The 27850-nt window shown below is 38.2% G+C and overlaps 1 protein-coding gene across 1 annotated transcript in view; it reads left to right on the top strand.

The window, feature by feature from the left end:
- Positions 1-27850, top strand: part of EYS (eyes shut homolog) — a 1110009-nt gene that overhangs the window by 274923 nt on the left and 807236 nt on the right. The window contains exon 12 of the mRNA XM_074819828.1: positions 16596-16700. Within this exon, the coding sequence (XP_074675929.1) occupies positions 16596-16700 (105 nt within the window). The remainder of the gene's footprint in view (positions 1-16595; positions 16701-27850) is intronic.

Consider the following 27850-nt stretch of genomic DNA (forward strand, 5'->3'; position numbering starts at 1 on the left):
GAAGAGAGGCCCAAGAAAGCCTATTACGTCCTCCAAACTCAAGAGCAGGAAGTCAGGTAGAAATGCCAGGAGGCCTGCGTGGATAATCATGTTGCTTCTGTCCAAACAAAAACACAAAAAAGGAAACATACAGAGGGTGGAAACAAGGACAGGTTACCTGGGAGGAAATACAGAGACATTATCTAAGCATGCACTGAAAAGGTTAGGAAAGCCAAAGCCCAAATTCAGTTGAATCTGACAAGGGATGTGAAAAACAACACAAAGGGCTTCTACAGTGTGTTGGGTTTGTGTGTGGAGGGGTTTTGGTAGTGGAGAAGGGGCTACAGAGGTGGCTCCTGTGAGAATCTTCTCAAAGCTCCCCCACTTCCAAGTCAGATCCGCCTCTGGCCAAGGCTGAGCCAATTAGCTGCCGTGGCTGCACCTCTGTGATAACATATTTAAGAGGGTGAACCTGAGAGGAGGAGGAGGAGGAGTTGTGAGGGAAATACCTAGGCAAACACCTTTCTTCTATGAAAGAAAGGAAGAGCGGGGACAGGGGGAGGTACGCCAGAGCAGAGACATACCCTTAGGGGAAGAAGCTCAGGTCAGGAAATACTTAGGCAAACTGGATATACATAAATCCATAGGCCCTGATGGGATGCACCCACAAATGCTGCAGGAGCTGGCAGATGTCATTGCAAGGTCACTCTCAATAAACTTTAGTTGATCACAGTGATTAGGAGCAGTGGCCAAAGACTGGAAGAAAGCAAATGTCACTCCTATCTTCCAGAAGGGAAAAAAGGAAGACCTGGAGAAAAACAGCCAGGTCAACTTCATTTCGATCCCTATGAAAGTGGTGGAGCATCTAATCCTGGAAACCATTAATGACAAGAAAATCATCTGGTGTAGTCAGCATGGATTCACCAAGGTTTAGTCATGCTTGATCAACCTGATAAACTTCTACAATGAAATGACTGGCCTGGTAGATAAGAAGAGAGAAGTGTATGTTGTCTACCATGACATTAGCAAGGCATTTGGAACTGTTTCTGACAATATGCTCATGAAATAGCTGATAAGTATGGGCTGGATGAGCAGACAATGGAAGAACAACTAGGCCCAGAGGGTGGTGATCAGTGGCATGAAGTAAAGTTTGAGACTAGTAATGAGAACTGTACCCCAGGGGTCAATAGTGGGTCCAGTCCTATTTAACATCTTCATTGATGATCTGACTGATTAGCAGACTGATGACACAAAACTGGGAGTGGCTGATACATCAGAGGGCCATGATGCCATCCAGAGGGACCTTGACAGGCTGGAGAAAAGGGCTGACATTAATCTCATGAAGTTCAAGAAAGAGGAGTGCCAAGTCCTGCACCTGGGGAGGAATAACCCCAAGCACCAGTACCTGCTGCGGGATAACCAGCTGGAAAGCAGATTTGCAGAAAAGAACCTGGGGGTCCTAGTGGACATCAGGTTGAATGTAAGCCAGCAATTGTGTCCTTGTGACAAAGGCAGCAAATTCCTGGGCTGCTGGCTTTTTGCCAGCAGGTCAAAGGAAATTATTATTCCCCTCTACTCTGCAATGGTACTGAGGTCACACCTGTAGTACGGTTTCCAGTTCTGAGCTCCCCGGTACAAGAGAGGCATGGAACTACTGAGGATAGTCCAGTGAAGGGCCGTTAAGACAACTAAGGGACTGAAGCATCTCTCCTATGGGGAAAGGTTGAGGGAGCTGAGACTGTTCAGCCTGGAGAAGAGAAGGCTCAGGGAGGGATCGCATTAATGTATATAAATAACTGAAGGCAGGGTGCAAAGAATCATTGAAAAGAATCATAGAATGTTTTGCATTGGAAAGGACCTTAAAGATCATCTAGTTCCAACACCCCTGCCATGGGCAAGGACACCTTCCACTAGAACAGGTTGCTTAAAGCCCCATCCAACCTGGCCTTGAACACTTCCAGGGAGGGGGCATCCACCACCTCTCTGGGCAACCTGTCCAGTGTCTCACCACCCTCACAGTAAAGAATTTCTTCCTTACTACCCTTTTTCAGTTTAAAACCATTACACCTCATCCTATCACTACAGTCCCTGATAAAGAGTCCCTTCCCATCTTTCCTGTAGGCCCCCTTTAAGTACTGGAAGGCTGGACAGCCCCAACTCTCTCAGCCTGTCCTCATAGGGGAGGTGCTCCAGCCCCCTGATCATCTTCATGAAAGAAGATGAAGCTGGGCTCTTTTCAGTGGTGTCCAGTGAGAGGACCAGATGCAGTGGGCAAACGGAAACACAGGAAGTTATGTCTGAAGAGCAGGAAATAGTTTTTTACTGTGAAGGTGATTGAACACTGGCACAGGTTGGCCATGGAGGTTGCAGAGTGTCCATCTATAGAGATATTGAAAAGCCGTCTGGACACAGTCCTGGGAAAGTGGCTCTAGATGTTCCTGCTTGAGCAGGGTGATTGGAAAAGATCACCTCCAGAGGTCATTTCCAACCTCAACCTTTCTGTGACTGTGTGAACATGACTTGCTTATACAAATGATACAATGATATATAACTGGAAAATAGTTTGTTTTGTTTTGTTTTTTTTTTTTTTATTTTATCATCCAGTGAGATATTATATAATAACATACCCATAGAAGCAAATTCAAAGAAATTTCATGGTATTACTCATTTAGTGAACTCATTATCACATGAACAGAATATACTGAATTCTGATTTTTCAGAGATTATAAACCACAAACAATTAATAAAAGGCTGTTTAAACTTATAAAAAAATGTTATCACTACCCTAGTAATTCCATTTTCTTATAGTCTCTGAGGGTTTATGATCCTGGGATATTTTCCAGCACATAACAGATTTGAAGTTCAGTCATAACTGCATGTTATGAATCAGTGAAGAGTATCTCAGTGTAATAGTAAAGAAACGCATTTATTCTTATTTATTTTCTGTGTGTGTTTGTTATGTCATTCATCTACAATTCAGCATATCCAGATGTACTTCATTTTTCTTCATAAACACTAAATTCACTTTCAGATTAAATTTCAAAGGCAATAGTAAATAAACTAAAAAGTAAAACAGAAGTTATTGTTGTTCAGGACTCTGTACATCTTTGGGGAACTATTATATTTTGTGTACTAGGATTGATAGATTTGCAAATAAGCCATGAGTTCCCAGTCACCAACTTGGTTTCTCTCCTGCTAATAAATGAATCTCTGGGTACTCTTTGATATAACATTAGAATCAGTTTTTATTTCAGAAAAAAAATTTCACATAGACAACTCATAGCTGTTTCTTCTGTCTAGATGACTATCAGCATTTCTCAAATGCTTTACATTCTATTAGCTAGAGACCTCTTAGGCACTGTAATGGCATTTGTCATCTTCAAAAGCATGACCTGATTTGGTAAAAAACAAGTTCATAAAAAATCCAAGGCTTGGGTATTTGCATAGTAAAGCCAAATACTTTATAACATCATGTACCACAGTCTTCCCTTTTAAACTGTAACCTGTACTTGTGATGGAAACATTAATATGGAGACATTTTGTAGAGAACTGGAGTACTTTCCACGGCCTAGAAGAGAATTTGAACTACGTCGAACTTGGAAGTTTGCAGTATGACCTTTAAAAATTGAGCAAATTTTTTCAACGCAATTATCTCATCCTTTTGATCATGTGATGACTCTGTATTGCCCTCTCTTAGCTCAGTTCTTCAAATATAACAAAATTCTGTCACCTTCAAAGTCATTCCCAGTCTACCCCTTCTTCTATATCTTTGTGTTGACTCCGTTTCAAGACATCAGTGTTCAGCATCAAATGATTCCATCTTCCATGATGACTGATATTTCTAAACAAATACCACTGTGCTTCATTTCCAGTTTAAAAGAAACTCTTCTTGGAAAAAGACTGCCTTTATGCAAACACATCCTTCACTAAAACTCTTGCTTGTTTAGACACAAAAATGCAAAGACAGCTGCTGAGAACTCCAAGTATCTAGGCAATATTGCTTCCATTGTTTCTCTTGAGAGTTTGTATCTATACGATATTGACTGTATAGTTAAGTTTTGGAAAATCTTTTTATTCCAAATGTATACTGTATCTCACATAGCAAGATACTCCATCATTGCTTTAACCATGTGTAAATAACAAATAACAGTATTAAGGCTCATTACCAATGTAGACCTTCCAGTGGCTTTTTGAGTTTGACATTAATAGATTCTATATACGATGCTCTTCAGTATTCCTCTTTTTGTCCAAAAGAGGAAAATGGCATGCGTGCATTTTTAATATAATACTATTACTTTAAATTTTTCTTTTTTGCTTTTACTTTTTTATTCCACAAATACATCAGACAAGTCCACATAACATTTGGAGTCTATCGGAGGAAGGATTTAGGTGGTTTTAGTTTCAATAAGTTATTCATTGGTTTTAAGAATTTTGGATGGTTTTAAAATAGTTTCATCATTCTGTGATAGATGTGAACAGTATATCCTTAATGCCATTGAGAAAAACAAAACTTGAAGGAAAATACATGAAGTTGTGTGAAAACCAATCCTTTTCAACACAAGTAAGTTTAGCAACACTTAACCCCTTGTACAAATAACGTCTAGAATAGCTGATGGACACCCTAATACATAATGGAAATTGACCCTGTTAAAATGGAGCAGCAAGAGGAAGGCTACTCCATGAGGGGAGCCATGAACCAGGATCCAGGGGGAACCCCAATGCAGGCACTGCCATTACTAAGCAAGGCACAGTCCTACAGTATCTAAACTGGGCAGGCAGAGCCAGGAGCTGGTGACAGGATCCCTCAGGAGCCCCAGGCATCCCAAGCAATGGACCAGGTTCCATCCACGGAATCAAGCTAGAAGCAGCAGGAGACAGGACCATAGACAATGTTATTATGTACATAAACCAGATCCATCCAAAGAGAAAAATTACTTAGTGTGGGCTGAAATTCATGCCTGAAACAGGGCCACAGGCAGAACTGGGAACAGGCACATCTATAATATAGCTCAGGCCAGATCTGAAAGCCTGCAGCTGAGTAGAGCTGAGCTGAAATGGACCTCACAGGACAAGGGGCAGGGTGTGTGGGAAGGTCCCACGTGAGGCTGTTCAGGGCAGTTAGGGCCTATTAGTGTTTTCAGAGCCCTGATTTTTGATTATCTTAGCAGGGTCACCTGAAATGATGAAATTACTATTTCTGCTGCACAAATGAAGGTAATTGGGTTCAGATGGTTTCTTCACACACCTTTTCTGCATTTGAAATACCTGCTTCCATTTCCATTCATATAGATCCTATTTTAACAGGGTAAAACCATTGTGTGGGCACAGCTCATGACTGCTTCTACATCTCCACCACCAAACAGGGCTGGGCTGGGCTGGGTGTACAGCTTGGGGTATTGGGAAGCCTCTGCAAGGGCTCTGGCTGTCTTTTTCTGCTAGGAAAGACTGATTGTCCTTGGCACCCTGTGCCAATGCATCCTGCCTGTCAGATGTACAGTGTAATCCCATGGAGAGATATGAGCTAGACTGTTGGCAGTTTACAGTTTAAGAGCCACAGATTTTCTCTGAGTTAAAACTCTTTCAGAGAAGCTAAGTCAGTGAAGTGGTTTAAGACAACATCACACAGATCACTTTTAATCTGGAATAAGTATTCACAGAAAGGTTTACACTGTATGAAGTAAATAAAAAATTGTTTTGGATTTTTAACTACTGCAATTTCTTACACAGAAAAGAACTTGAATAAAAGAAAAAAAAAAGATTAGATGTGTAGAACAACAAAGTTGAGAAAGGGAAATGTCAGTTAAGTTCACTGAGGCTACACCTGGACCATCTGTCTTGCTTTTTCATAACTTAATTTTCTGCAAAGTAAGCAGAAATGTTACTCAAGCTGATACCTCCCATCTAACACAGTAATTTATGTTGCTTAGAAAGCAACAAAATTACACCATTTGTTCTCAGGTACATGACTTGAATGCTTTATATTTATATACATTTTACAGAATAGTGGACAGTAAGGCAGAAGTGTTGTGAAGACAACCTTCAAATATCTTGTTACTGTTTTAGATACTAGTTGAACTTTAAAAAACCCTCTTCTTTCTTTCTTTTCTTTTTTTTTTTTTTTTTTTTCCCCAGTGGTGCTTCATTAAGATTACATTAAGTAGAATTTTAAATCATTTGCTTTTCATCTGATCTGGGAATAGAAAGATTCAGCTTATGTCTTGAAGTAATATTTTCTCAAGGAGTTTTAGTTAAAAACAAAATATTCTTAGACTTCCTTTTATTAATTATGGTCATTCTGTCTGCTTTTGCATTGTCAAACTTTATATTTCATTATGCCTATTGTTGGAAGTGTGGGAAAAGCAAACCAGTGAAAAAACTGCAAAACACACATTTCCTTAACACGTGGTGCCCAGAATAAACACAGGACAGGATGGAGATCCAGTGATTTGTGTTGCCATGGCACCAAGGAGGAATGTGAAGCAAAGTGGAGGCCACACAGTCCCGTTCTTCCACTTTTCTCAAGGAACATTTGACATGACTATGCAGATTTATCTCCTGCTCTTCCCCTTCTCCCAAGGACTGTTTTGCACAGCTCTGCAGACCTTATCTCTCGTTCTTCCTCTTTTCCCACAAAAACAGCGCACACCTTGCACCAAGGAATGTGCTGTGTTGTTACTCAAGAAACAATGGCTTGGCCACAGTCCCACCCACTCACACATACATACTTAGATAAATACTACCTCAAGTTTGTATCTAACTCAGAGGGATGATAATCTGATACCAAATCAGAGGGACAGATCAACAGCTTTGTGGTCCTCACCCACCCCACCCCCACCCCACCCCCCCCAAGGGACACATTTTGATAAGATTTGGGCCCTCAGCTATGCTGAGTGATTACCCAGGAATTAAGTGTGTGTGATTGCAATCATTTTTTGTGTGTAGTGCTATGTAGCCAACCTGCAGTTTGTGCATTTATCATAGGCAATCTCAAAAAATCTGTAGATGTTGCATAAGAATAAATTGTACTATTCATGAACCTGACTGCTTCTCTTGAATGCAACCGGACCTACAGCATATGGGCTGCTCATGCATATGGTGTCAGGCTTATAGTTATGGCCATAATTGGCATATCTGTTAAGAGATAAATCCAGCCGCCCCTACCCTCTTTAATCTCTGAGGACTGGCTAGAACGCAAGGGGATTAATCTCTTACCAAATCAATTCATTACCTTAAATGCAACACCTATAAAACAAAAGTTGGTATAACCGTATGTAAATGAAACTTTGTATTTTGATATTTTTACATGTGTTTTGTAATTCAGACAGATGTTAATAGCAGTGGTGGCAATTAATAAGAGATACTTATATATAATGTGTATTACACTGAGAAAATAAGGTCTCAAATCAATTTCAATTTTATTCTAGTGTCTCAATATTATATTTGAGAATGATATGAAGTTAAACTTATTCTAATATCAAAATAAAAATCAGTTTTGTGGATATTCTGCAAAATTGAAAAATAGTTCAATTAGTTCAGATAAAGTATGAAGTTAAGCTCTTTAAGTCAAGCAGAAATAAAACATCCAAAGTTCGAACCACAGAAAGGTGCAAACTTTCAATCTAGTGATCTGACAGAGTTGCTCTTACTTTTGAAAGTGAAGGAATATTCAGTGAGGCTTCATCCTTTATGAAAAGGAATATTTCTTTGTTGTCTTTGATCTCCAGTTATATTTACCTGAGAACTTCAGAATGTCTCCATTTGCTAAAATAGCATTATTTCTTTAAACAGAGTAAGCTACATCAATAGCGCTGGTGAAGGAGTAAATATCTTTGCCAAAATTTTTAACATGCACCTACTTAGGTCCTTAGGCTCTTCTCAAGACTTTTGTGTTCCTGCAGAATAATCTGTCTCTTGTGTATCATCGATGTGTCTGTAGAAAATGTTGCTGTTAAACATCAGGCCCTTCAATTCGCAGGATTGACACACTTTCCTAAGCAGCTATAATAATGTTGTATATTTTAAGAACACTGCAACTTTATACAGGATAAAACACACTATAGAGTTAATAGAAGTAGAATCAGCTTATCATAATTTTTAATATTCTATTTGTACCTCAGAATTTGGTAACATGATCCCTGTAAATTGTTTAGGAATTCATACCCTAAGCTATGATTTATTAAATAACTAATTAAATATTACATTTTACTACTAATTATGTTTGGATGTCTTGTATTAATGTTCACCTTAAAAGCGTAAACCCAGAAAATATTTATATTAACATACTTTGATGTTGAAAGTAATTTGTAGCCAATTAGAGATTTTTATCTGGTGCTCAAAGAAGGTTCTCATCATCCATTTCAAATGCATAGCTGAGATTAGATGCATAGTGGGGAAAAAAAAAAAAAAAAAGGCCTCTGTACATGTCAAGCTTTTTTTGTGTCTTGAATACTCAGAAAATATGGTCTCACAGTAGCTTCAGATATTCTTTGATTCTCTCTGAAATATTTAAAAAAATACTATCCATATATTGTTTTTGTACTCTAAGGGCATGAATTCTTAAATTTTCCTAGCAACCTTTGCAAGAAATGTTGGGATGTGCCTTTTGTCAGGTGCAACTACTAGTTTAATGCCTCTCTATGTTATGCCACATAACCAGAAGAGCTAGTTATTGTCTACAGTACACAAAAAGCAATTACCTTTATTTTCACTACATGTGCATTTGACTGGCAGAAATTGCACTAAAACATGACAGCTTTGCCAAGTTTTTGCGTGATTCATAGGAAGGTTATTCTTCTAGCTTTTTCTGAGATGTACAGAATTACCAAAACTGCACTATTACCTTTTAGATGAAAAATAATACCACTTTTTCATATCTGTAAATAGTATAATTTTCAGTAGCTAGATAGCAAAATTAGAAGGAAAACAAAAGTGGTCTTGAAGCAATGGTAATGGAGATGCGTAGAAGCTAAAGTCTTAGCTGTGTATGTCAAAAATACTGCAACTTTATCAGGAAAAAAAACAGTGACCTGTCTGTATTTAATGTGTTAACAGCATTTTCAATTGAATATTTCAGAAAGTTTGATATCTTTCTAAATCATTCTGCAAGAACTGTTATCAGTCAGTGGTTTTTGCAAATATTTCCATCAGTTATGAGAAAGGTACTCTCAGTGCTTGATAACTCCAATGAGGCTGAGTGGCATGTAATTGCTTCTTTGTCAACTGAAGTAATTTAGCTGTAATAGCCTCCAGCATAAAATCAGCACCTTTGTTATCTGAGCAGGGATTTTTTTTCCCATTTCCTTGTTCTCCTAAATGGAGAATGGAATTCATACACATCTAGCATGGCCATAGGTAAATAAAAACAAGAGACCTGAAATCAGATAGTTTTCTGTTAAACAAGTACAGCATATATATCTCTACTGTACAGCATTAGTTTGGACATTTGGGAATAATTGTCTAAATTGGAATTAAATATTTTAATCTATGGAGTGTTGCATTATAGATGAATACATTAAGAAAAACTACTCATTGAAGTTTTAAAATAATGGGGGTTAGTGGCATAATATCAGAAATGAAATTCAGTTTCTGATGCCACTGGTGAGAATTTTTTAGCTATTTATTTTCTTCTAAATGAACATGCAGATTAAATTACCTTTTCATAGAATCATAGTATCACAGAAACATGGAATAATTTAGATTGGAAAAGACCTTTAAGATCATCAAGTTCAACCATTAACGTAGCACTGCCAAGTCCATCATTAAACCATGTCCCAAAGTGCCACATCTATATGTCTTTAAAATACCTCCAGGAATGGTGACTCAACCACTTTCCTGGGAAGCCTCTTCAATGCCTGATGACCCTTTTGGTGAAGAAATTTTTCCTCATATCTAATCTAAACTTCCCCTGGTACAACTTGAGACCATTTCCTCTTGTTCCGTTGCTTGTTACTTGGGAGAAGAGACCAACACCCACCTTGCTACAACCTCCTTTCAGGTAGTTGTAGAGAACAATAAGGTCTTCCCTTAGCTTCCACTTCTCCTACTAAACAACCCCATTTCCCTCAGCCGCTCCTCATAAGACTTATGCTCTGGACCCTTCACCAGCTTCATTGCCCTTCTCTGGACACGCTTCAGCACCTCAGTGTCTTTCTTGTACTGAGGGGCCCAAAACTGAACACAGTAATTGAGGTGCAGCCTCACCAGTGCCGAGTACAGGGGGACGATCACTTCCCTGTCCCTGCTGGCCACGCTACTTCGGATACAAGCCAGGATGCCATTGGCCTTCTTGGCCTCCTGGGAACACTGACAGCTCATATTCAGCTGGCTGTTGACCAACAGCTCCAGCTCCTTTTCCACCACGCAGGTTTCCAGCCACTCTTCCCCAAGCCTGTAGCATTGCATGGGGTTGTTTGACCCAAGTGCAGGACCTGGCACTGAGCCTTGTTGAATATCATAGATCCAGCCTGTCCAGATCCCTCTGTAGAGCCTTTCTACAATCAAGCAGATCAACACTCCCGCACAACTCAGAGTCGTTTGCAAACTTACTGAGGGTGCACTCTATCCCCTCGTCCAGATCACTGATAAAGATATTAAACAGAACTGACCCCAGTACTGAGCCCTGGAGAACACCACTTGTGACTGGCTGCCAACTGGATTTATTTCCATTCACCACCACTCTTTGGGCTCAGACATCCAGCCAGTTTTTTACCCAGCAAAGAGTACACTCATCCAAGCCATTAGCGGCCAGTTTCTCTGGGAGAATGCTGTGGGAAACAGTGTCAAAGGCTTTACTAAAGTGTAGGTAGACAACATCCACAGCCTTTCCCTCATCCACTACGTGAGTTACCTTGTCATAGAAGGAGATCAGATTAAGCAAGCACAACTGCCTTTTATAAACCCATTCTGACTCAGCCTGATCGCCCAATTGTCCTGTACATACCACTGGATGGCACTCAGGATGAACTGCTCTATAGCCTTCCCCAGCACTGAGGTCAGACTGTCAGGCCTGTATTTCTCAAGATCCTCCTTCTGGCCCTTCCTGTAGATGGGTATCACATTTGCTAACTTCCAGTCAACTGCGACCTTCCCAATTAGCCAGGACTGCTGATAAAGGATGGAAAGTGTCTTGGTGAGCACTTCTGCCAGCTCCCTCAGTATCCTGGGGTGGATCCCATCTGGCCTCATAGACTGTGTGTCTAAGGGGTGTAGCAGGTTGCTATTCATCTCCCCTTGGATTACAGGGGCTTCATTCAGCTCCCCGTCTCTGCCTGCCAGCTCAGGGGGCTGGGTACTTGGTGAGCACTTACTATTACTTACTATTAAAAACTGAGGCAAAGAAGGCATTGAGTACCTCAGCCTTTTCCTCAGCTTTTATCACTGTGTTTTACCCCCACAACCAATAAAGGATGGATATTCTCCTTAGCCCTCCTTTTGTTGCTAATGTGTTTAGAGAAACATTTTTTATTGTCTTTTACAGCAGTAACCAGATTAAATTCTCATTGGGCTTTGGACCTTCTAATTTTATCCTTGCGTAACCTCACAATATCATTGCAGTCCTCCTGAGTTGCATTCTTCCAAATGTCACAAACTCTCCTTTTTACCCAGAGTTCCAGCCAAAGTCCTCTGTTCAGGCCAGTCTTCTTCCCCACCAGCTTGTCTTTTGGCACATAGGGACAGTCTGCTCCTGCACCTTCTTGATTTCCTTCTTGCAGAATCTTCAAGATTTCCTTCTTGAAGAATGTCCAGCCTTCCTGGACTCCTCTGCCCTTCAGGACTGCCTCCCAAGGGACTCTGTCAACCAGGCTCCTAAACAGGACAAAGTCTGCCCTTCGGAAGTCCAAGATGCCAGTTCTGCTGACCCCCCTCCTTACTTGTCCAAGAATTGAAAACTCTATCATTTTGTGATCGCTGTGCTCAAGACAGCCTCCACAAGTCCTCTGTTCACAAAAAGTCCTGGAGGGTGCCTTCCCTAGCTGGCTCACTCACCAGCTGTGTTAAGAAGTTATCTTCTACACACTCTAGGAACTTCCTGGACTGTTTTCTCTCTGCTGTATTGTATTTCCAGCAGATATCTGGTAAGCTGAAGTCCCCCATGAGAACAAGGGCTAGCGACTGTGAGACTTCCCCCAGCTGCTTATAGAATATTTCCTCTGCCTCTTCATCCTGATTGGGTGGTCTGTAACAGACTCACACCATGATATCTGCCTTGTTGGCCTTTCCCCTGGTTCTTACCCATAAACATTCAACCCTACCATCACCATCATTAAGCTCTAGACAATCAAAACTCTCCCTAACATACAGGGATACCCCACCACCTCTCCTTCCTTGCTTATCTCTTCTGAAGTTTATAGCCATTGCAGCACTCCAGTTCTGCGAGTTATCCCACTATGTTTCTGTGACTGCAGCTATATCATAGTTTTTCTGCTGCACAATGGCTTCCAGCTCCTTCTGTTTGTTGCCGATGGTGTGTGCATTGGTGCAGATGCAGCTGGACTACTGATCCTGCCACATTTTCGGTGGGGAAGCCCTTATTCTTACGTGACTCTTCTCAGGTGCTTTCATGGTTTCTAACACATCAATAACCCTTGTGTCTTTGCTGTCACATGGATCTCCATCCCCTACCTCCACTGAGATGGCAGACTGAAGGACCTTGCTACTACACTGTCCCTCAAACATTGGCATGCTGTCCCCAGGCGTATCTCTAGCAAGCCTGATTTTATCCCTTTCTCCCTTTAAATCTAGTTTAAAGCTCTTTCAGTGAGTCCTACTAACATCTGTACATAGATCCTTTTCCCGCTTTGAGATAGATGTGCCCTGTCTGTTGCTAGCAACTGACCCATAATCAAAAAAACCCAAAATTCTGCTGATGACTTCAGGCTCAGAAGCAGCTACTGATCTGCTGTCTCTTCTTGTTTCTTCCCTCATCATCCCCTGATTGCTTAACCAGTTGTCCTAAGGCCCTGAAGTCCCTCTTGATTGCCCTTGGACTTCTTGTTGCAACTTCATTGCTGCCTACCTGAAAAATCAATAATGAATAATAATGAGGGCTGTACCAGTGGAGGAATCTTTCTCTTCACATCTTTAACCCAGGCCCCAGGGAGGCAGCAGAGTTCCTTAAGAAGCAGGTCTGGTCTGCGTATTGGGCCTTCTGTCACCTTCAGAAGGGAGTCTCCTATGACAGTGACCTGTCTTTTTGTCCTTATGGAAGCAGTTTTGATGCAGGGTGTAGGGTGTAGGCCAACTTAACCTCAGTGACACCTCCAAGCTAGATGAACCATTGCACTCAGTATTGTTCGGTTCCACTTGCAGAGCCTCATACCTATTATGCAAGGACACCTGGGAAGGTGGGGCTGTCACAGAGGAGACGTGCCTGCCGCATGGGGCAGGAACCCCCTGCCATTGCCCCCTGTCCCTTGAGTCACTGTGTTCAGCCAGGCGGGGAGAGGATAGGGAATCCTCTGTGTCATGTGTCCTGTCCGCTTGTCGGGCCTGTCCCAGGGAAGGCGGGGTGCTATTCCAGTAGCTCCCTCTCTCTCGCACTCCCTGACACTCCCCAACGTGCTGACCTCCTCCCGGAGCTCTGTCACTGAGCGGAGCAGTTCCTCTCCCTGGGCGCAGCTCCCACCGCTGTGCTCGCTGCTGCCACCCAGCACTGACACAAGAGCAGGGCCCGCCCTGCCGCCTGGCTCTGGGGTGGCCGCACGATCCCACCGGAGCTCTGGCTGGGCAGCGACGCCAGTCATGGCGGGAGCAGAGCTCAGAGCGGACATGGCTTCTGCCGGGCCGATGCCCTCGCTCCCTCCGGCCCGCCCTGCCGCCGCCCTGCCGCGCCAACCGCTGCGCCGCGCCGTTGCTGCCACAGCACGGCCTGTTCGCCCGCCATGCTGGCGGCGCTCCTGGGCGCTGGCGCTCCCCAAGGGCTTCGGTTACACGCGGGTGAGGACTTGTCCCCCATTGCTCCTGACCCTGCCCAGGTCCCGTCAGCCGCTGTGGCCGAGCTGCGGGCTCCTGGCGGCTCTCTCGGCTCCCCCTGAGGTTTGCCCAGTTCAGTAAACCCCCCTCTGCAACCTTGCTAGAGCAGTCTGCTGCAGGTCATGCTAGTACTGGAGCTGCTCGCCTCAGCAACTGTTTTTCTGCATCCTTTCTCATACTGTCAGAATCATTATCTTCCTGTCAGACGTGGATTGGGAGAATGGCTTTGACTCCTTTCTCACCTTTTCTACACACAATCAGGTTTTGTCACTACTCCTCAACACAGCTAAAGCTCCAAGGTTCATCTCATGTCCCCAGATTCCTCTAGCCTACATTATTTCATCACCCTCTCAGGACTCTCCAGGTGTATCATTTAATATAGTTCAGTCAAAACATGGCCCCAGAATTAACCTTTTGATAAGGTGTTATTTTGCTTTTGAATTCCTCAAAGCGTTCACCTTGCCCAGTACACGCTATTTTTTCTTCCTTTTTGGAAATACTCCTCAGTTGACAGCTGCCCTTCATGTCTTTGTTCTTTTCTTATATTTCCTACCATCCCATCAGGATTTCCAGCCTGAATGACCAATTTATGGTACTGTTATAAAACTATTGCAACTGTCTCTGCTTATGCTCCACTTAATCCCCTAAGGACTATTTTCTTGAGACTGAATACAGGATATCCTATATCTCATTAGACATTGACCTTCAGGGAACTGAATTTCACCCTAAATGCTCAATTTTAAAGTATATATCTGTAGTCAGAATCCTACATGTAGTTGACTCATTTTCCTGCTGAATGTCACACCCAATTTCCTATCCTAATAATAAAAGAAAATCAAAGGAGACGGATAAGAACAGTTCACAAGGAATTGTATTTATACCTGTTACAGCCATGACTTAAAATTATGGTACTATCCAGTTCAGCAAGATACCTTTACTGCCTTAGATTCAAGAGGAAAATAGAGCCATCTTCACAAAAAGGCAGTAAGAAGTTCACAAATCTTGGATGAGTAAATGAGAATGACCTCATTCCATTATTTCCCTTAGAATTGCATTTGTTTTATTTTAACCTCTTATCTACTAGGAGTACACAACAACTCAAGGGAAGTGAAAGAATCTGTTTCCAGGAGTTTTTCTTGTTGTGCTGCAGCTTACCTATGGTTTGTGGCCAGCTAATTTACTTCTAGAGGAAACTGTTTGCACTACTCTCCACTTGTCTATGCAGAAGATAACAGATGACAATGTATTTCCATTTATCTTCCTCAAAAGAAACCTACCATAATCCGGGACTTAACTGTGGAAATGTATCTGAACTAGCAAACATAAGGAAAGCAAATATCAGAATTAGATCAGAAAGGTTACACATAGTGCTGTTACCTTATCAGCACTTCAAAGAAAATTTAAAAAATTATAAGAACTTAGAAAAGGATTTATATTTTGGCCAGTCCTGACTGTATTCCTCACTGATGCCACAGCACACTCTAAGCAGCACTCAGCAGCTGCTGTTAGTAGATAGTTTTTCAGTTTACTGAGATACCTGAATTCTCCCTAGTTTCTGCTGTGTCTCCCCCCTCTTCATCCAGATATTTTGAAGTCTTATGGAAGATGCAGAGCATGTTTAGAGGCAGGAAAAACCCCTAATAGGAGCCACTCTGTCATAAGTTTATGTGTGAAAGAGAACCTTGGTGATACTATGGGCTTCTCCAATGAAGGCCTTTTGTATCCAGTAGTTTCACAAAACACAGGTTTTGAGAGCTGACTATCTTGGTTTATATGATTGTATAAGAGGGCACGTATGTGTGCTGCAGATAAGAGATCAAATATTTTCCACAGTGCAAAGAATTCAGAGGAATTTCACCATTTGGTTTGGTTTTATCTTCTTCTGCAAGATTCACAGAAAGCCCAGCATGCTTTGTACACTGCTGACCTGTGATAAGTACTGAACATATGATTTCCCTCCGTATTCCTGTGGCTGGAAATAGCTTTTCCTGTTACAAATCAAACCAACCCGTATTGTAGATTACAAATCTACATTTCACTGTACTTTGCTCTTAATTATTTCATTCCGTCTCATCTGTATTTTGCCTCATTAAATATTCTTCAGTGACTTGATCATTCTTCTTTGTATTACAGGGAGAAGGAGAAATATCCAGTATCATAGTACCAACAATTTTCTGTAGAACAGGCTGAACTCTACTGTTACACATAACTGTCTGTAAATTAGTGTTGGCCTAATGTTCATATGTAATGATACTTTCCCATTCTTTTTCAAAGGAGACAGTGAGTGAAATGAAAGAAAATGATTGACACAACAGAACAAAAGTTGCCTGAATATAGTAATTTTGTATAATGGAAAAAAGCTCCACGATTATGCATACTCTCAGTAGGAAAGCTTTCTATTTTCCTGATTGTCATGCTTCCAACATTTCCTGTCAAAATGGACTGTCTTGTAACCAATGAAGCAGAAAAATTCATGACACACAGGATGTTTATCAGCATCCCTGTGTACTTGGCAAGTGCACCTTGGCCCGTGGGGTCAGCATTTAGACTGTGACAACCCCATAGTCCTTTTTCATTACAAATATGTCTCTATGATTCGAACACGTCAGCACATTTGTCTTTTTCTTTTTAATCTAAAATTTCAGGAGAAACATGTTCTGTTCACATGAATGACTGTCTAGACAGACCCTGTTGGAATGGAGGAACCTGTGAAGAAAACATAAATGGCTTCAAATGCAATTGCCCATTTGGTAAGCATTTATAGTTTTTATACAATTGCTAGTTTGGCATAGTGTGCGAGTTCTGCATTTGTTATTTGAGTGCTATAAAGTCTTGTATGGTGAAAGCATTTTGCTTACATTTTGAAAGACACAGAGATAGTTATTTAGACTAATAAAAAGGAAATTTTTCTCTATGAGTGTCCATGACAATTTTCTTATGTTTAATTTTTATAAATAATAGATTACTTAGATTAAAAAATACTTCTAGTACTGGAACATACTGGTAAAGAAATATGACAGAACTGGAGATTTCCAATTTATAGTGTCTATTTCTATAAACACCTTATAGGAACACATTACTTCAAAAAAGTGTAGGTTTTATACAGTAAAACATGTTGAAATTGGGCAAACATCCAAAATCCGGTCTTTGGAATCCTGTTCTGCTGGACACATTACTCACATCTAAAAGAATTGAACACTGCTCTAAAGTATGTATGACCACAATCTGGTTGCCTGAGCATGTGCACTTTGTGCCATCTAAAGTGCTCTTAAGTATCCAAAGTATTGTATGAGGCTGGAAGACACGGTACAGGATATAAGGGCCATGCAAGATGGATCAGGCCAGGTGGCAGCTAAACTAATCACACAGTGTGAAAAAAAACAACAAAATAATTGGTGGAAAGAAATATAATGCTGAAGATTTTGCTTTACTCATAATATATACACCATATAATTTGGGATTTTGCATGTTACTTGTATGTTGACTAAGAAAACAGAAAAGAGTGGGTTAGAAATTCTTGACCTTAGAAATCCTTTGACCAGGATCAGCAGGCTTTATCCATATTTAATGGAGGAGGCTGGGGTAGAGATTTATCAGCTGGTAAGTTAATTCATAAATATGGATAAGAAATTACTGATAAATTCTAAAAAGGTTTTTGTTTTTGACACATGCATTTATAAGTTTATTTTTACTGTGGAAAATAAGGTTAGAAAACTGTATTTTATACAATCATTGTCTAAGAAGGTTTACAGTACTGGGGTGTTTAGAAGAGAAACTGATAGTGATCAGTAAAACCTGGAAATGTCGGAGTACTGAAACACAAGTCTCCAACCATTCCTCTCAAGCAAAGCAACAGAATTTTAAGAGGACTTGATTGTACTTGAAATCAAGAGATTCTTAAATGCTTTAAGGGTGGTATCCTGCTGAGTTGGCAACTGAAGACAATTATATCTCCAAAGGTAAGATGCTACTTTCATGTTTGTTGCTTCATTGGGACAAACGTAGACATGTGTTCAGGTCTTTTACTGCATAAGGGCTGTAGCTAAACAATAACACAAGCATTATTTCCTTTGTTCTGAGAGAGATTCTCACATGCAATGCACTGCTTTGCTACCCATGTTTAACTCTCATTGGTGTTCACTAACACTCTTACGTACAGGAGATTTTAGAAAGAAGCATCCTGCACCTCCTTCCACAGATCTAGAGGAGATCCCTTTCACACAGCAGAATGTGTGTCAGTGATCAGAAAGAAAATTGTTGTGACATTGTCTTAGTAGAAGTTTGTGTCTCTAAAGAAAAGTCAGTCACTCTATAGACAGGCCTTACCCAATTAATTTTTATTATCATTCTATGTGTGTGTGTGTGTGTGCGCATGTATGGTTTGAGTGTCTGTAACTATTAATTCCTTTGTGTAGTGCCTCTGAGGTTAATCCAGGTATTCATCTGGAACAATGAGGTTTATGTGATGGACACATATACACTAGAAACTATGAGTTTCATTCTACTGACTATTAAAATGCTATACATAGCAGTGGTTCTTCATCATCATCAGTCAAAGGATCAAGTAACTCACAGTGAACCAGAGGTTATCTGTAGAAATGATCAGTTATTTTTGAAAAGAGTTCAGACCTTCTGTATTACTATTTGCAGCTACATTATAAATATAATGGCAAGCTGAATTAGAGGGGGAAAATTGTGTAGTGGTGTGCATACCTAACAATGATCTGAAAAGAGGGCAATTTTAATCTAAATATGAAACAGATTCCCTTTGTGCCCTTGGGTAAATTAATTAATATCCTAGTTCATATTCTCTAGGTGAAGGTGTAGATAAACAAGTGGAACCATCTCAACAAAGATATTGCAAAGATTAAATAGATAATATCTGTACATTGACTGAAAACAGAAGTCACGGTGTTACTGGATTGTTTTACTGCTAGCTTAGTTCTAACAAGAGCATCACTTCAAAAGGTAAGACAACTAACTCGAGCTAATCCTTAAGTGAAAAATGACAATATATGCCTCCATCCTTTTATTGACAACCAGTGTCATATTGGATTTCTGAAAAAAAAAAAAAGGTTTCGCTTATCAGAGGATCTTTAGTTGATGTCTTTTAGCAAGTAAGTAACTAACTAAATAAATAATAAAAACATTGAACAAATCACATGTATTCAATAACAAAATACAAGAGAGCACAGAGAATTTGGATATGCCCTAATGATCAAGTTCTTGTAAATGAAAATACTTGTATCTGCAACTGTCTGTCTGACTAGACCACCAATAACTTGTTTTTCACTGCCTGTTTTTCTTTGGAATACATTTTTATTCATTAGGTAGGTGGCTGTTACTTTTCCACTTTTTTGCTTTGTCTGCTGTTGTCTGAAACAGTCTCTGGCTGCATCTTGTTTATAGGTGTATGGTGATGTCTTCCCAAATTAGACCTTTCAATATTATCAAATATGCTGCAATTAATGAACATAAAGAGCTTTCCCCTATATGCAGTGGAGCTTCTAATTTTATTTAAATTATTATTTTACAGGGAAATGTAACTCTATTTAACTAGATACAGATTAAGATACTTTTGTTGGACAAGAAATATGTCAGTAGAACCTCTGCCATGTCAAAACTAAGCAGCACTACTTTTTAACTTCGACTAAAAAATTTAAAGACAATCATAGGAGTTATATACATTAAAATTTAATGAGGTTTTTTTTCTTCAAATTATGCCATAACAGTAATGACATTTATTTGGGGATATGAGAGCATCAGTTATCTTGTTGTACAACTCAGAAGGAAAAGGATGAATTTCCTTTTAGTTTTCCTTTCAGAAACTGTTGATGCTAAACTAAGCTAAATCTGGATGGACTCCTGAAGAGTTTTATATTAGTAGTGGGTAAAGATAGCTTAATGAAGTAACTTGGCACGGCTTAAGAGTGAAGAAATGCTGCATAAATAGTAAACTAATATGTTTTGAAAGGAAAGAGTGTTTTGTATCTTCTTTTATGTAGTTTCTTTGTGCAATGTGGATGAAATAATAGGAATTTTTATTATTAAGATAGATATTTTTTCAAAAGCTCGTGTAGTTACACATGATATATAGTGTTGTGTCCACAAATGCATAACTGCCCCAATGAGAATGCAAACAGGATGGATGAAAGGCTGGATTCTTCATGGTGCTGTGGGGTATAGACATTTCGTTGGATCTGAAGAAAGTGAGCTAATTAGCCTGATTGATTAAGAGGCAAGGTTCATTAACCCGACAAGAAAGCTGTGATAATAGTTATGCTGCTTCTGATACTGAAGTAAATAAACTCATATATTGTGTCTTTATAAAGTACTATATTTAAGAAGTAAGATAAAATTTAATTGCTGGACTGTTTGTGCTATATATGATCATTAAAACAACAGAGAATAATGTCAGAATAGTTTTTATTTATCTAAAACAAAATAATGATTTGTTTTTTTCAGTAGCCTTAGAATAGTAAGATACACACCACAAAAAATTGAATATAGCTGTGGAAAAGAATTTATGACAAAAATATTTTAGTAAATAAAATACATTGATAGATTTAAATCATTACAGTAATGAATAACTTAAAATTGTTAAAATATGCTTCTTATTTTTAGAGATCCAAAATATGCTTCCTATTTTTAGAGACTCTGCCCTCTTTATGGTAAAAAATTTCCTGTTACTGAGATTTGAAATTTTTACTATTTTTACTGAATCCTTACTTTACTGGTTTTCACATTTCATATCTCATATGTGCAGAAAAAATTATCTCTAAAATATGAGTAGGTGTGTCTTCTCTACCTAAATGCCAGGAAACTAGATTGAAAACTTTACTACTGTTAGCTTAACCTTAGTATTAATCCTTCTGATGGCAGAAGATATTAGCCTAGCTTGGATTTATTGATGCACTAAAACATTCTACAGTCACAACAGTAACACAAATACTGAAATACTACTTTGATTCATTGGCAGTTCATGTAGTACATCTCTTGTCAAATCACATTTTAACTCTCATACAGAAATACAAAACCATATTTATCCCCAATCCCCAATACTAAAAAAAAAAAAATATTTGAAGAAATTAACAAAGTTTTTCAAAAGATAAATATTTATAAGGTAGGACATGTGTTCTATTCAGTCATACAAGTTCAACCTTGCTCTTTTGATGTAAGAAATAATAATTAAGTGCAAAGTAAGAGAAAAATTAGCACATCAGTCTTCATATCTATTCTGTCTCAGCTGAAATCATGAACACTCGTAAGTCTGTGCATGTGAACATAAACTAGTAAAGTATGATGAACACTTTTAGTGATACGTTTTAGCTATTTATGATGCCAAAACAACAAGTATTAGTAATTTTAGGTTTTTAGTAGGGAATGTAGTGTTGTATTATATGACTTCCATTAATTGTTTTCCACTGAGCATCCTATAAACACGTTCAATATAGTCTTAGGAGGAGAATCTTGGGGGGATATAAAAACAATTTTAAAAGTGAATAAAAGAGATTTTAAAAAATTATATACTTTTTTGAATATATACCCCTGTATTTCTCTATCTTCACAGTATGTTTAGAGCTGTAAAAACCAAAAATTTAAAAAACAAAAACAACAAAATGAACAATCATGGCATAGACATTCCTAGTCCAAGACCTTCAGTAATTCTTAATTAATTTTTACATATTTTTAAAGTAGGATGTATCTGGAATAAATACGCAATGACCATATACTGTTGAAATATTTAAATATAATGGGTCAGAATTCAGTACTAAGTAATAAAGAAGTGCATAAAAACTTGAAAAGAACTCTTACTTCCGGAAAACTTCAAATTTGGGTGGAGTATGCTGGATGCCTTTTTCATCCATTTATCCAGTGTCAAAAATGCAACTGACTTAGTAGGGATAAATATGACAGAAAACACTTTTTTTATTCCAGAAAGAAAATCCACATTTTAGAAACTAGAAGAACACCAAGAAGTAAATTCTTCATCTATAAAAGCTGCAAGGAAGGATGGCCTGAGTGATATAGCAATGAACTTTGATTTAGGAAATCAGCTTCAAGTTCTACATTACTCCAAAGTGAATTTTTACACAATATATTTAATGCCACAAAATTTAGTCAAAAATTAGTTCTGTTAATATGAGATACAGAACAGTGCTGATGGCAGAAAGTTTTGAGCTGAAGTTTCTGATCACTGGCTTCTGCTCATACAAAGCTGATTTCTAACTCTAACCTTCATCTGGATCCTTGGTGACAGTTCAGGTGTGCCTTCTCTCTCTAGACAGCTACCCAGATCTACCCCAAATGCTTCTGTATCCTACACAGTTAAAATGACCAAAAAAATACTTTTTTTAGTTTTAGTTTTCACACTTACATATACTCCATCCTTGAGAAAGAGGATTGCTCTTCCTTAATAATAAATCAGAAGTAATATATGTATTTAACAAATCTAAGATATACACATGTATGTGTTAATTTTATGGCAATACACCTTATGCTTTATTAGCTATTGTCAGGTAGTTCATTGTCTTGGTATGTTGTCAGTTTTAACACTAAAACTATTATTTTCATATGACATCTCCTTTCAGCAGTTTTAAAAATTCATTAAAATTCTCTAAGGTAGAGCTGAGATATTTTTAGAAATTATTCCAGTACTCCATCCTGCTGTTGATAAGGTATTGTCACTAAATAGGATGAAATGAGGTTATTTAATCATACAGATATTTAATTCACATAAATATATCTCAGCGTTGTTGGAATCCTGACATAACTAGAGTCTTAAATTTTAAAAATACATAACTACAGAAATCTCTTGCCTTTTAAGCATTTGGGTTTGGTTGTTAGAAGAAAATTTTTCTTACTTTTTCTAAAATTTCTTTGTAGTATACCCTAATTTTGTATCACAACATAAGAACCCCATCCATCAAAAGTTATAGGCTACTTTAAGTAATGAACTCTTGTGGGATTCTGCTTTTGTGATATTGAACAATTTTTTTGGCATCTCAAGATAAGAAATAGGACAAAGAGTAACGTAAAATGGATAAAACTAAATAAAACAATATCTTCAGATATTTTATAACATCATTACATAATTCTTTTTCTCTCTGTGTAGAAGACATGCACGGTTTTCAGGTGAACACCGTAACTATCTTTTGAAAGTGTTTAACAGGAAAGTAATTTTATAATAATATAGCTTGGGTGACTGGTTACTGCTAGTAAGGCTTTTGATATATTCAGATGACCTTATACAGGAGATTTTACAAGCATTATATTTGAACTTTCACATTTTAGATAATAGTATTTCCATCTAGCTGATGAACAGTATTGGTTCATTATGGCGTATGACTATCAACAGTGAATTTCTTCACGGGAAATTTTTTTTATAATGCTAAGACTGCATCCTTTTATAGGGCTTTCTTTTCAGGGTCATGGAATATACCATCTAAACACCAACTGTCTGTCTGTCATAGAATCATAGAATCCCAGGTTGAAGGGGACCTCAAGGACCAACTGATCCAAGATTTCTTGGTAAAAGCAGTCTAGACAAGATGGCCCAGCCCCCTGTCCTTCTATATACCTTTATCTATATATGTAAACCTTTCTAAAAGGTACATATTTCTATATCTATAACTTCCTAAAAGACTTGCTTCTGGAAAAGTGATCTCTGCCTCCCACTTGATATATGGACCGTTGTGGACACTATTGGCACAGTGCGACTGGCATCTCCAAGCACATGAGTTTCTTGTACACAGGCAAATTTCCAGTGTTCATGGAGGAAGGGCCATGGTTTAGTTTTTATCTTTGTTTCTCACCATCATACTCTATCTTAACTTGACAATAAATTATTTTTCTCCAAGTTGAGTCTGTTTTGCCCACGATGCTCACTGGTAAGTGATCTGCCTGTCTTTATCTCAGCCTGTGAAATTTTTCATATTATTTTCTCACCCCATCCTGTTGAGGAGGGGGAGTGAGAAAGAAGCTGAGTGGAGGTCTGGCAGCCATCCAGGGTGAACCCACCACAAACCCAGTCTTGGGGATCAGCAGGTTTAATAAAAAGAAAAGTAAAAATAGGAACCTTCACTGTTTTAACCTCCTCAAATATGTCTTGCACCTAAGGACAATGTTTGTAACGAGAAAGCTCTAAAATATAGGTTAGCCAGTGATATAATTAATGTGAAGAATTCTGTTTAAGATTCTTGAAATATAGTGAAAGCACCATAACAATAAGCCCTATAAGCAGGGTGGAAAGGCCCTATATAAACCTTCTGCTTAGTACTTTGATAGAGACAAGTGCTGGACCTAGGCAGATAGGCCTGGAAAATGGCACTGGAAAAGCAAGGAATTCATCAGGAGTCTGAAATCTGTGTTCCAACAGAGCAAGAAGTGTTAATAAAATAATACCTTCTAGAAAGATGTTTTCCATCAATTCTATCGGAAGAAACTCCCGCCTTTTTCACTGGAGCAGAGAAAACCTCGAGCCAGAACTAAAAGTCTAAGGAAAACACGATAGGCAATAGCAGTAGGTCTCTTTCCATCATTCACTATCCCTATGTGATCTTCATCAGAAACATAAGGACTGATCAATATTGATTAATTTATAATCTAAATTCAGTGTAATTAAAGCACAACATAATGCCATCTTCATCAACAGAAGGAATGGCAGAGGAAATTTCAGTGATGATATATACGCAGCTAGTATACGATATTCAATTTAATATGTGCTTTGGAGCTAACATAGTGTTAGCTCAATACAGACTGAATATAATTCTTCACATGGTCTGTCAAGAAAACTGAAGGGCAGATAACTGACGAGGAAGCCCTAAAGGGTTTTGTTAAGATTTGTTAAAGATTAATGTGTCCACAAAACATTTTAGCTATCAGTGAGTGAATCAGCATTTTCAGAAAAAAAAAAAATGTCAGCGGAGAGTGTAAGATCTGCTCTTGTTCCAAACAATAACATTCACACTTTCAAAACCCATGGATTCATTGCCCGTATATTTTACTGCCTTGTATCTTCATTGTACATTCTCCTTCTTTTATGTGACTCAGTTTTCAGACTGTTTTTATTTGTCCCTCATGGTTTTTGTCATTTTGACAATTTATATTGCTCACTGAAACACTATTATTTTTTTTTCTTTAAGTTTGTTTTGTATTTGTTGCTTCAGGTTGTTTTCTGAAGATGTGCCACTTGTTGCTTTTTCCATTCTTCTCTTGATGGCATTTACACTTCTTTTGTTTGATGATAATTAATATTTAGGAACTGTTATTTGTTGCAGGTATGCTCATACAGACTAATTAAACTTCTGTTTCTTACAGGCAGGTTAGTTAGCAAGCATATTTTTTTACTTTGTCACCTATTTGTGTTCCTTTTCTGATTAACCTGGTATGTATTTTGTTTACTTGTTTTAATTTTAAACCTTTTTTTTTTTTTTTTTTTACTTTTATAGATGAATTCTGTTAGTTGACCTTTCCAGTTCATGTTACATTCATACAGAATAAATAATTTAAGCATTTCAAATTTGGGGGGAGTGTTTATACATGATTTCTTCTTCCTTTTAGTTCATTCTAGGTAAAACATTGTCTAGAATGCCATGATAACCTTTTATGGGGAGAGTGACCCACTCTTTTACTCACCTTTCTCTTCTAATCTTTCAGCTAGGTGGGTGTAGGAGTAAAATGGAAGTTTTCATTTTTGTATGTTGCAGTATAGATGAATATGCCATTAGTCATTGACTTGAATCTGAAAAGTTCTTATTGTAGCATCTTGTTTTGAGAAAAATAAAATAATGAATGACTTGAGGAAGATTAATTTATTAAAATAACATAAAGACTAAGCAGCAGCTAAATAAAATTGTAGCAACAAAAAGATTTCTAACCCAACTGTTTCCATGACAACCTCCCTTCTCGGAGTTTCAGAAACCATTTCTACATTACTCCTGTGCTACTCAGCACTTGCATTGTATGTTATTTCAATGGATAGATATTTCTATTTTATCCATATAAAAGAGTCAGGTGAAATACATGATAGAAGGTATTTCTTTATTTGTATTATAATAGTGTCCATGATGCCTGATTTATATTAGGGACAATTATAAAATGTGCTTCATGTATGTGTTTTCATTTTATGGTAGGCATTGATCTGATCCAGAAAGTTCAGTGGGGTTGGTTGGTTTGTTTGTTTGTTTTTTAAATGCAGTCATCATTGTTGTGAACAAAATAGGAAATGGTTGGATATATTAAGTATTGCTTTCGTTATTTTGTAGTTGTAGAGACATGAATTCAGGTGGGTTGAACATTTTGTAGAAGTACCAGTGTCTTGTACCAGAGCTTAAACTGAGAAAGCTTAGATTTAGAAAACTCAGTTTTAGATGAGGGTGGATGAGATGAGATGAATCCCAGCTGAAGTGCTTTTCTCTGTTACTAGAGACACTGTAGCAACAGTGGACAGAGGTCTCCTTAGTCTTATTTTGATGCCTTACTTTAATCTTTACAACTGAATTTTGGGGATGGATATTTTTGATTCATAATTTTCTTCTCTGTTATTCTCATTATACCTTTAAGGTTCCCAAAGGGTTCATCTACTTTAATAAAGCACAATTTTTTGCTTTAATCCAAGACTGGATCTGAAAAGGACACATGGAAAATGTGTATGTATTATAACTAAATGTGAAACATCAAAGAAATAACATGAGGGAAGTTATGTGCAGCAGGACGATAAGGGCAAAATTGCAGTCCCTATATGACAGTGAAAATAAGCTGTAATAAGGAACCATTAAAAAGTTCAATAAAATGAAACCTCACAAAAGCTCCCCCACAATTTTACTAAGTTCAAAATAATTGGCAGTCCTTTTTAAAGAATAACTCAGGACTGAAATAGTAAAGCTACTGCTTGAATTATTGAAGTACGCTGACAATGTTTGAGGCAAACTGCACACTATCTGCATATGTTATGCCTCCCACAATTGAAAATAAAAATTTAAACTAATTAATAGCATGGTTTTGTTGCAGCCAAATTACAGTCTAGGCTGCCCACATTATTCATTAGTTGTTGCATCCAGCCTTAACAGGCAGTCCTCAAAGTCAGGTACTCAAGCCAAACACAACCACAGAGGTCTTAGACCAGATTCACACAGTTCACTTTAATAGTGATAGAGCAATGCTGATGTAATTAGCAGTAAAATAAAGGCTATCCATGATCAATTTGGCATAGCTGTTTATTAAGAAAAGAGCACCTACACAATTCACTGGGGTTTACTACAGCATTATGTACCCAAATTAGGGGCAGCTCTACCCATGCTTCTAGTTATGCTCAACTTTAATGATTATCTGCATTATTAAATTGGGATCCCTTTACAAGATTAATTGATTCTTCCACAAAAGATTTCACTTTTCTTTGATTTGAGAGCCAGTTATGTCAACTACCTTTCATTATGTATTTTCTTAAATAGCCTGTACATCTTAGACAACCTGTTCATCTATGCACCATCTACCTGAATATGTTTTTCTTTGGTTGCAGACTGACTTTTTTAAAGATATAGTATCTTACTGATGTTTTTCCTAAATAAAGTTCAATATAGCCTTAAAACATTCTTGGCCAAATGTATAGTTTCAGTTTGGAGTTTAGATTTTTTATGATCGCTAGAAATTCAAGTTACATATCAATAATAAAAACATACTGTATAAACACAAACTAATTTATAAAATATACATATAATTCCTCTCTATCTGTTATTATTATCTATTAATGATTGTTAATGTAAGTAATCAAATCTACTTATGGAAATTGATTTAAGAAACAAAACCACAGGTTGAAGAAAAATGTCTGTATGTACTTTCTCAGGGAACTATTTGAAAAGAAGAATACTGACTTTTATCTTTTCTATAGGTCATGAATTTT

The sequence above is a fragment of the Strix aluco genome, chromosome 3 (assembly GCF_031877795.1).
Source record: "Strix aluco isolate bStrAlu1 chromosome 3, bStrAlu1.hap1, whole genome shotgun sequence".
Taxonomy (NCBI): domain Eukaryota; kingdom Metazoa; phylum Chordata; class Aves; order Strigiformes; family Strigidae; genus Strix; species Strix aluco.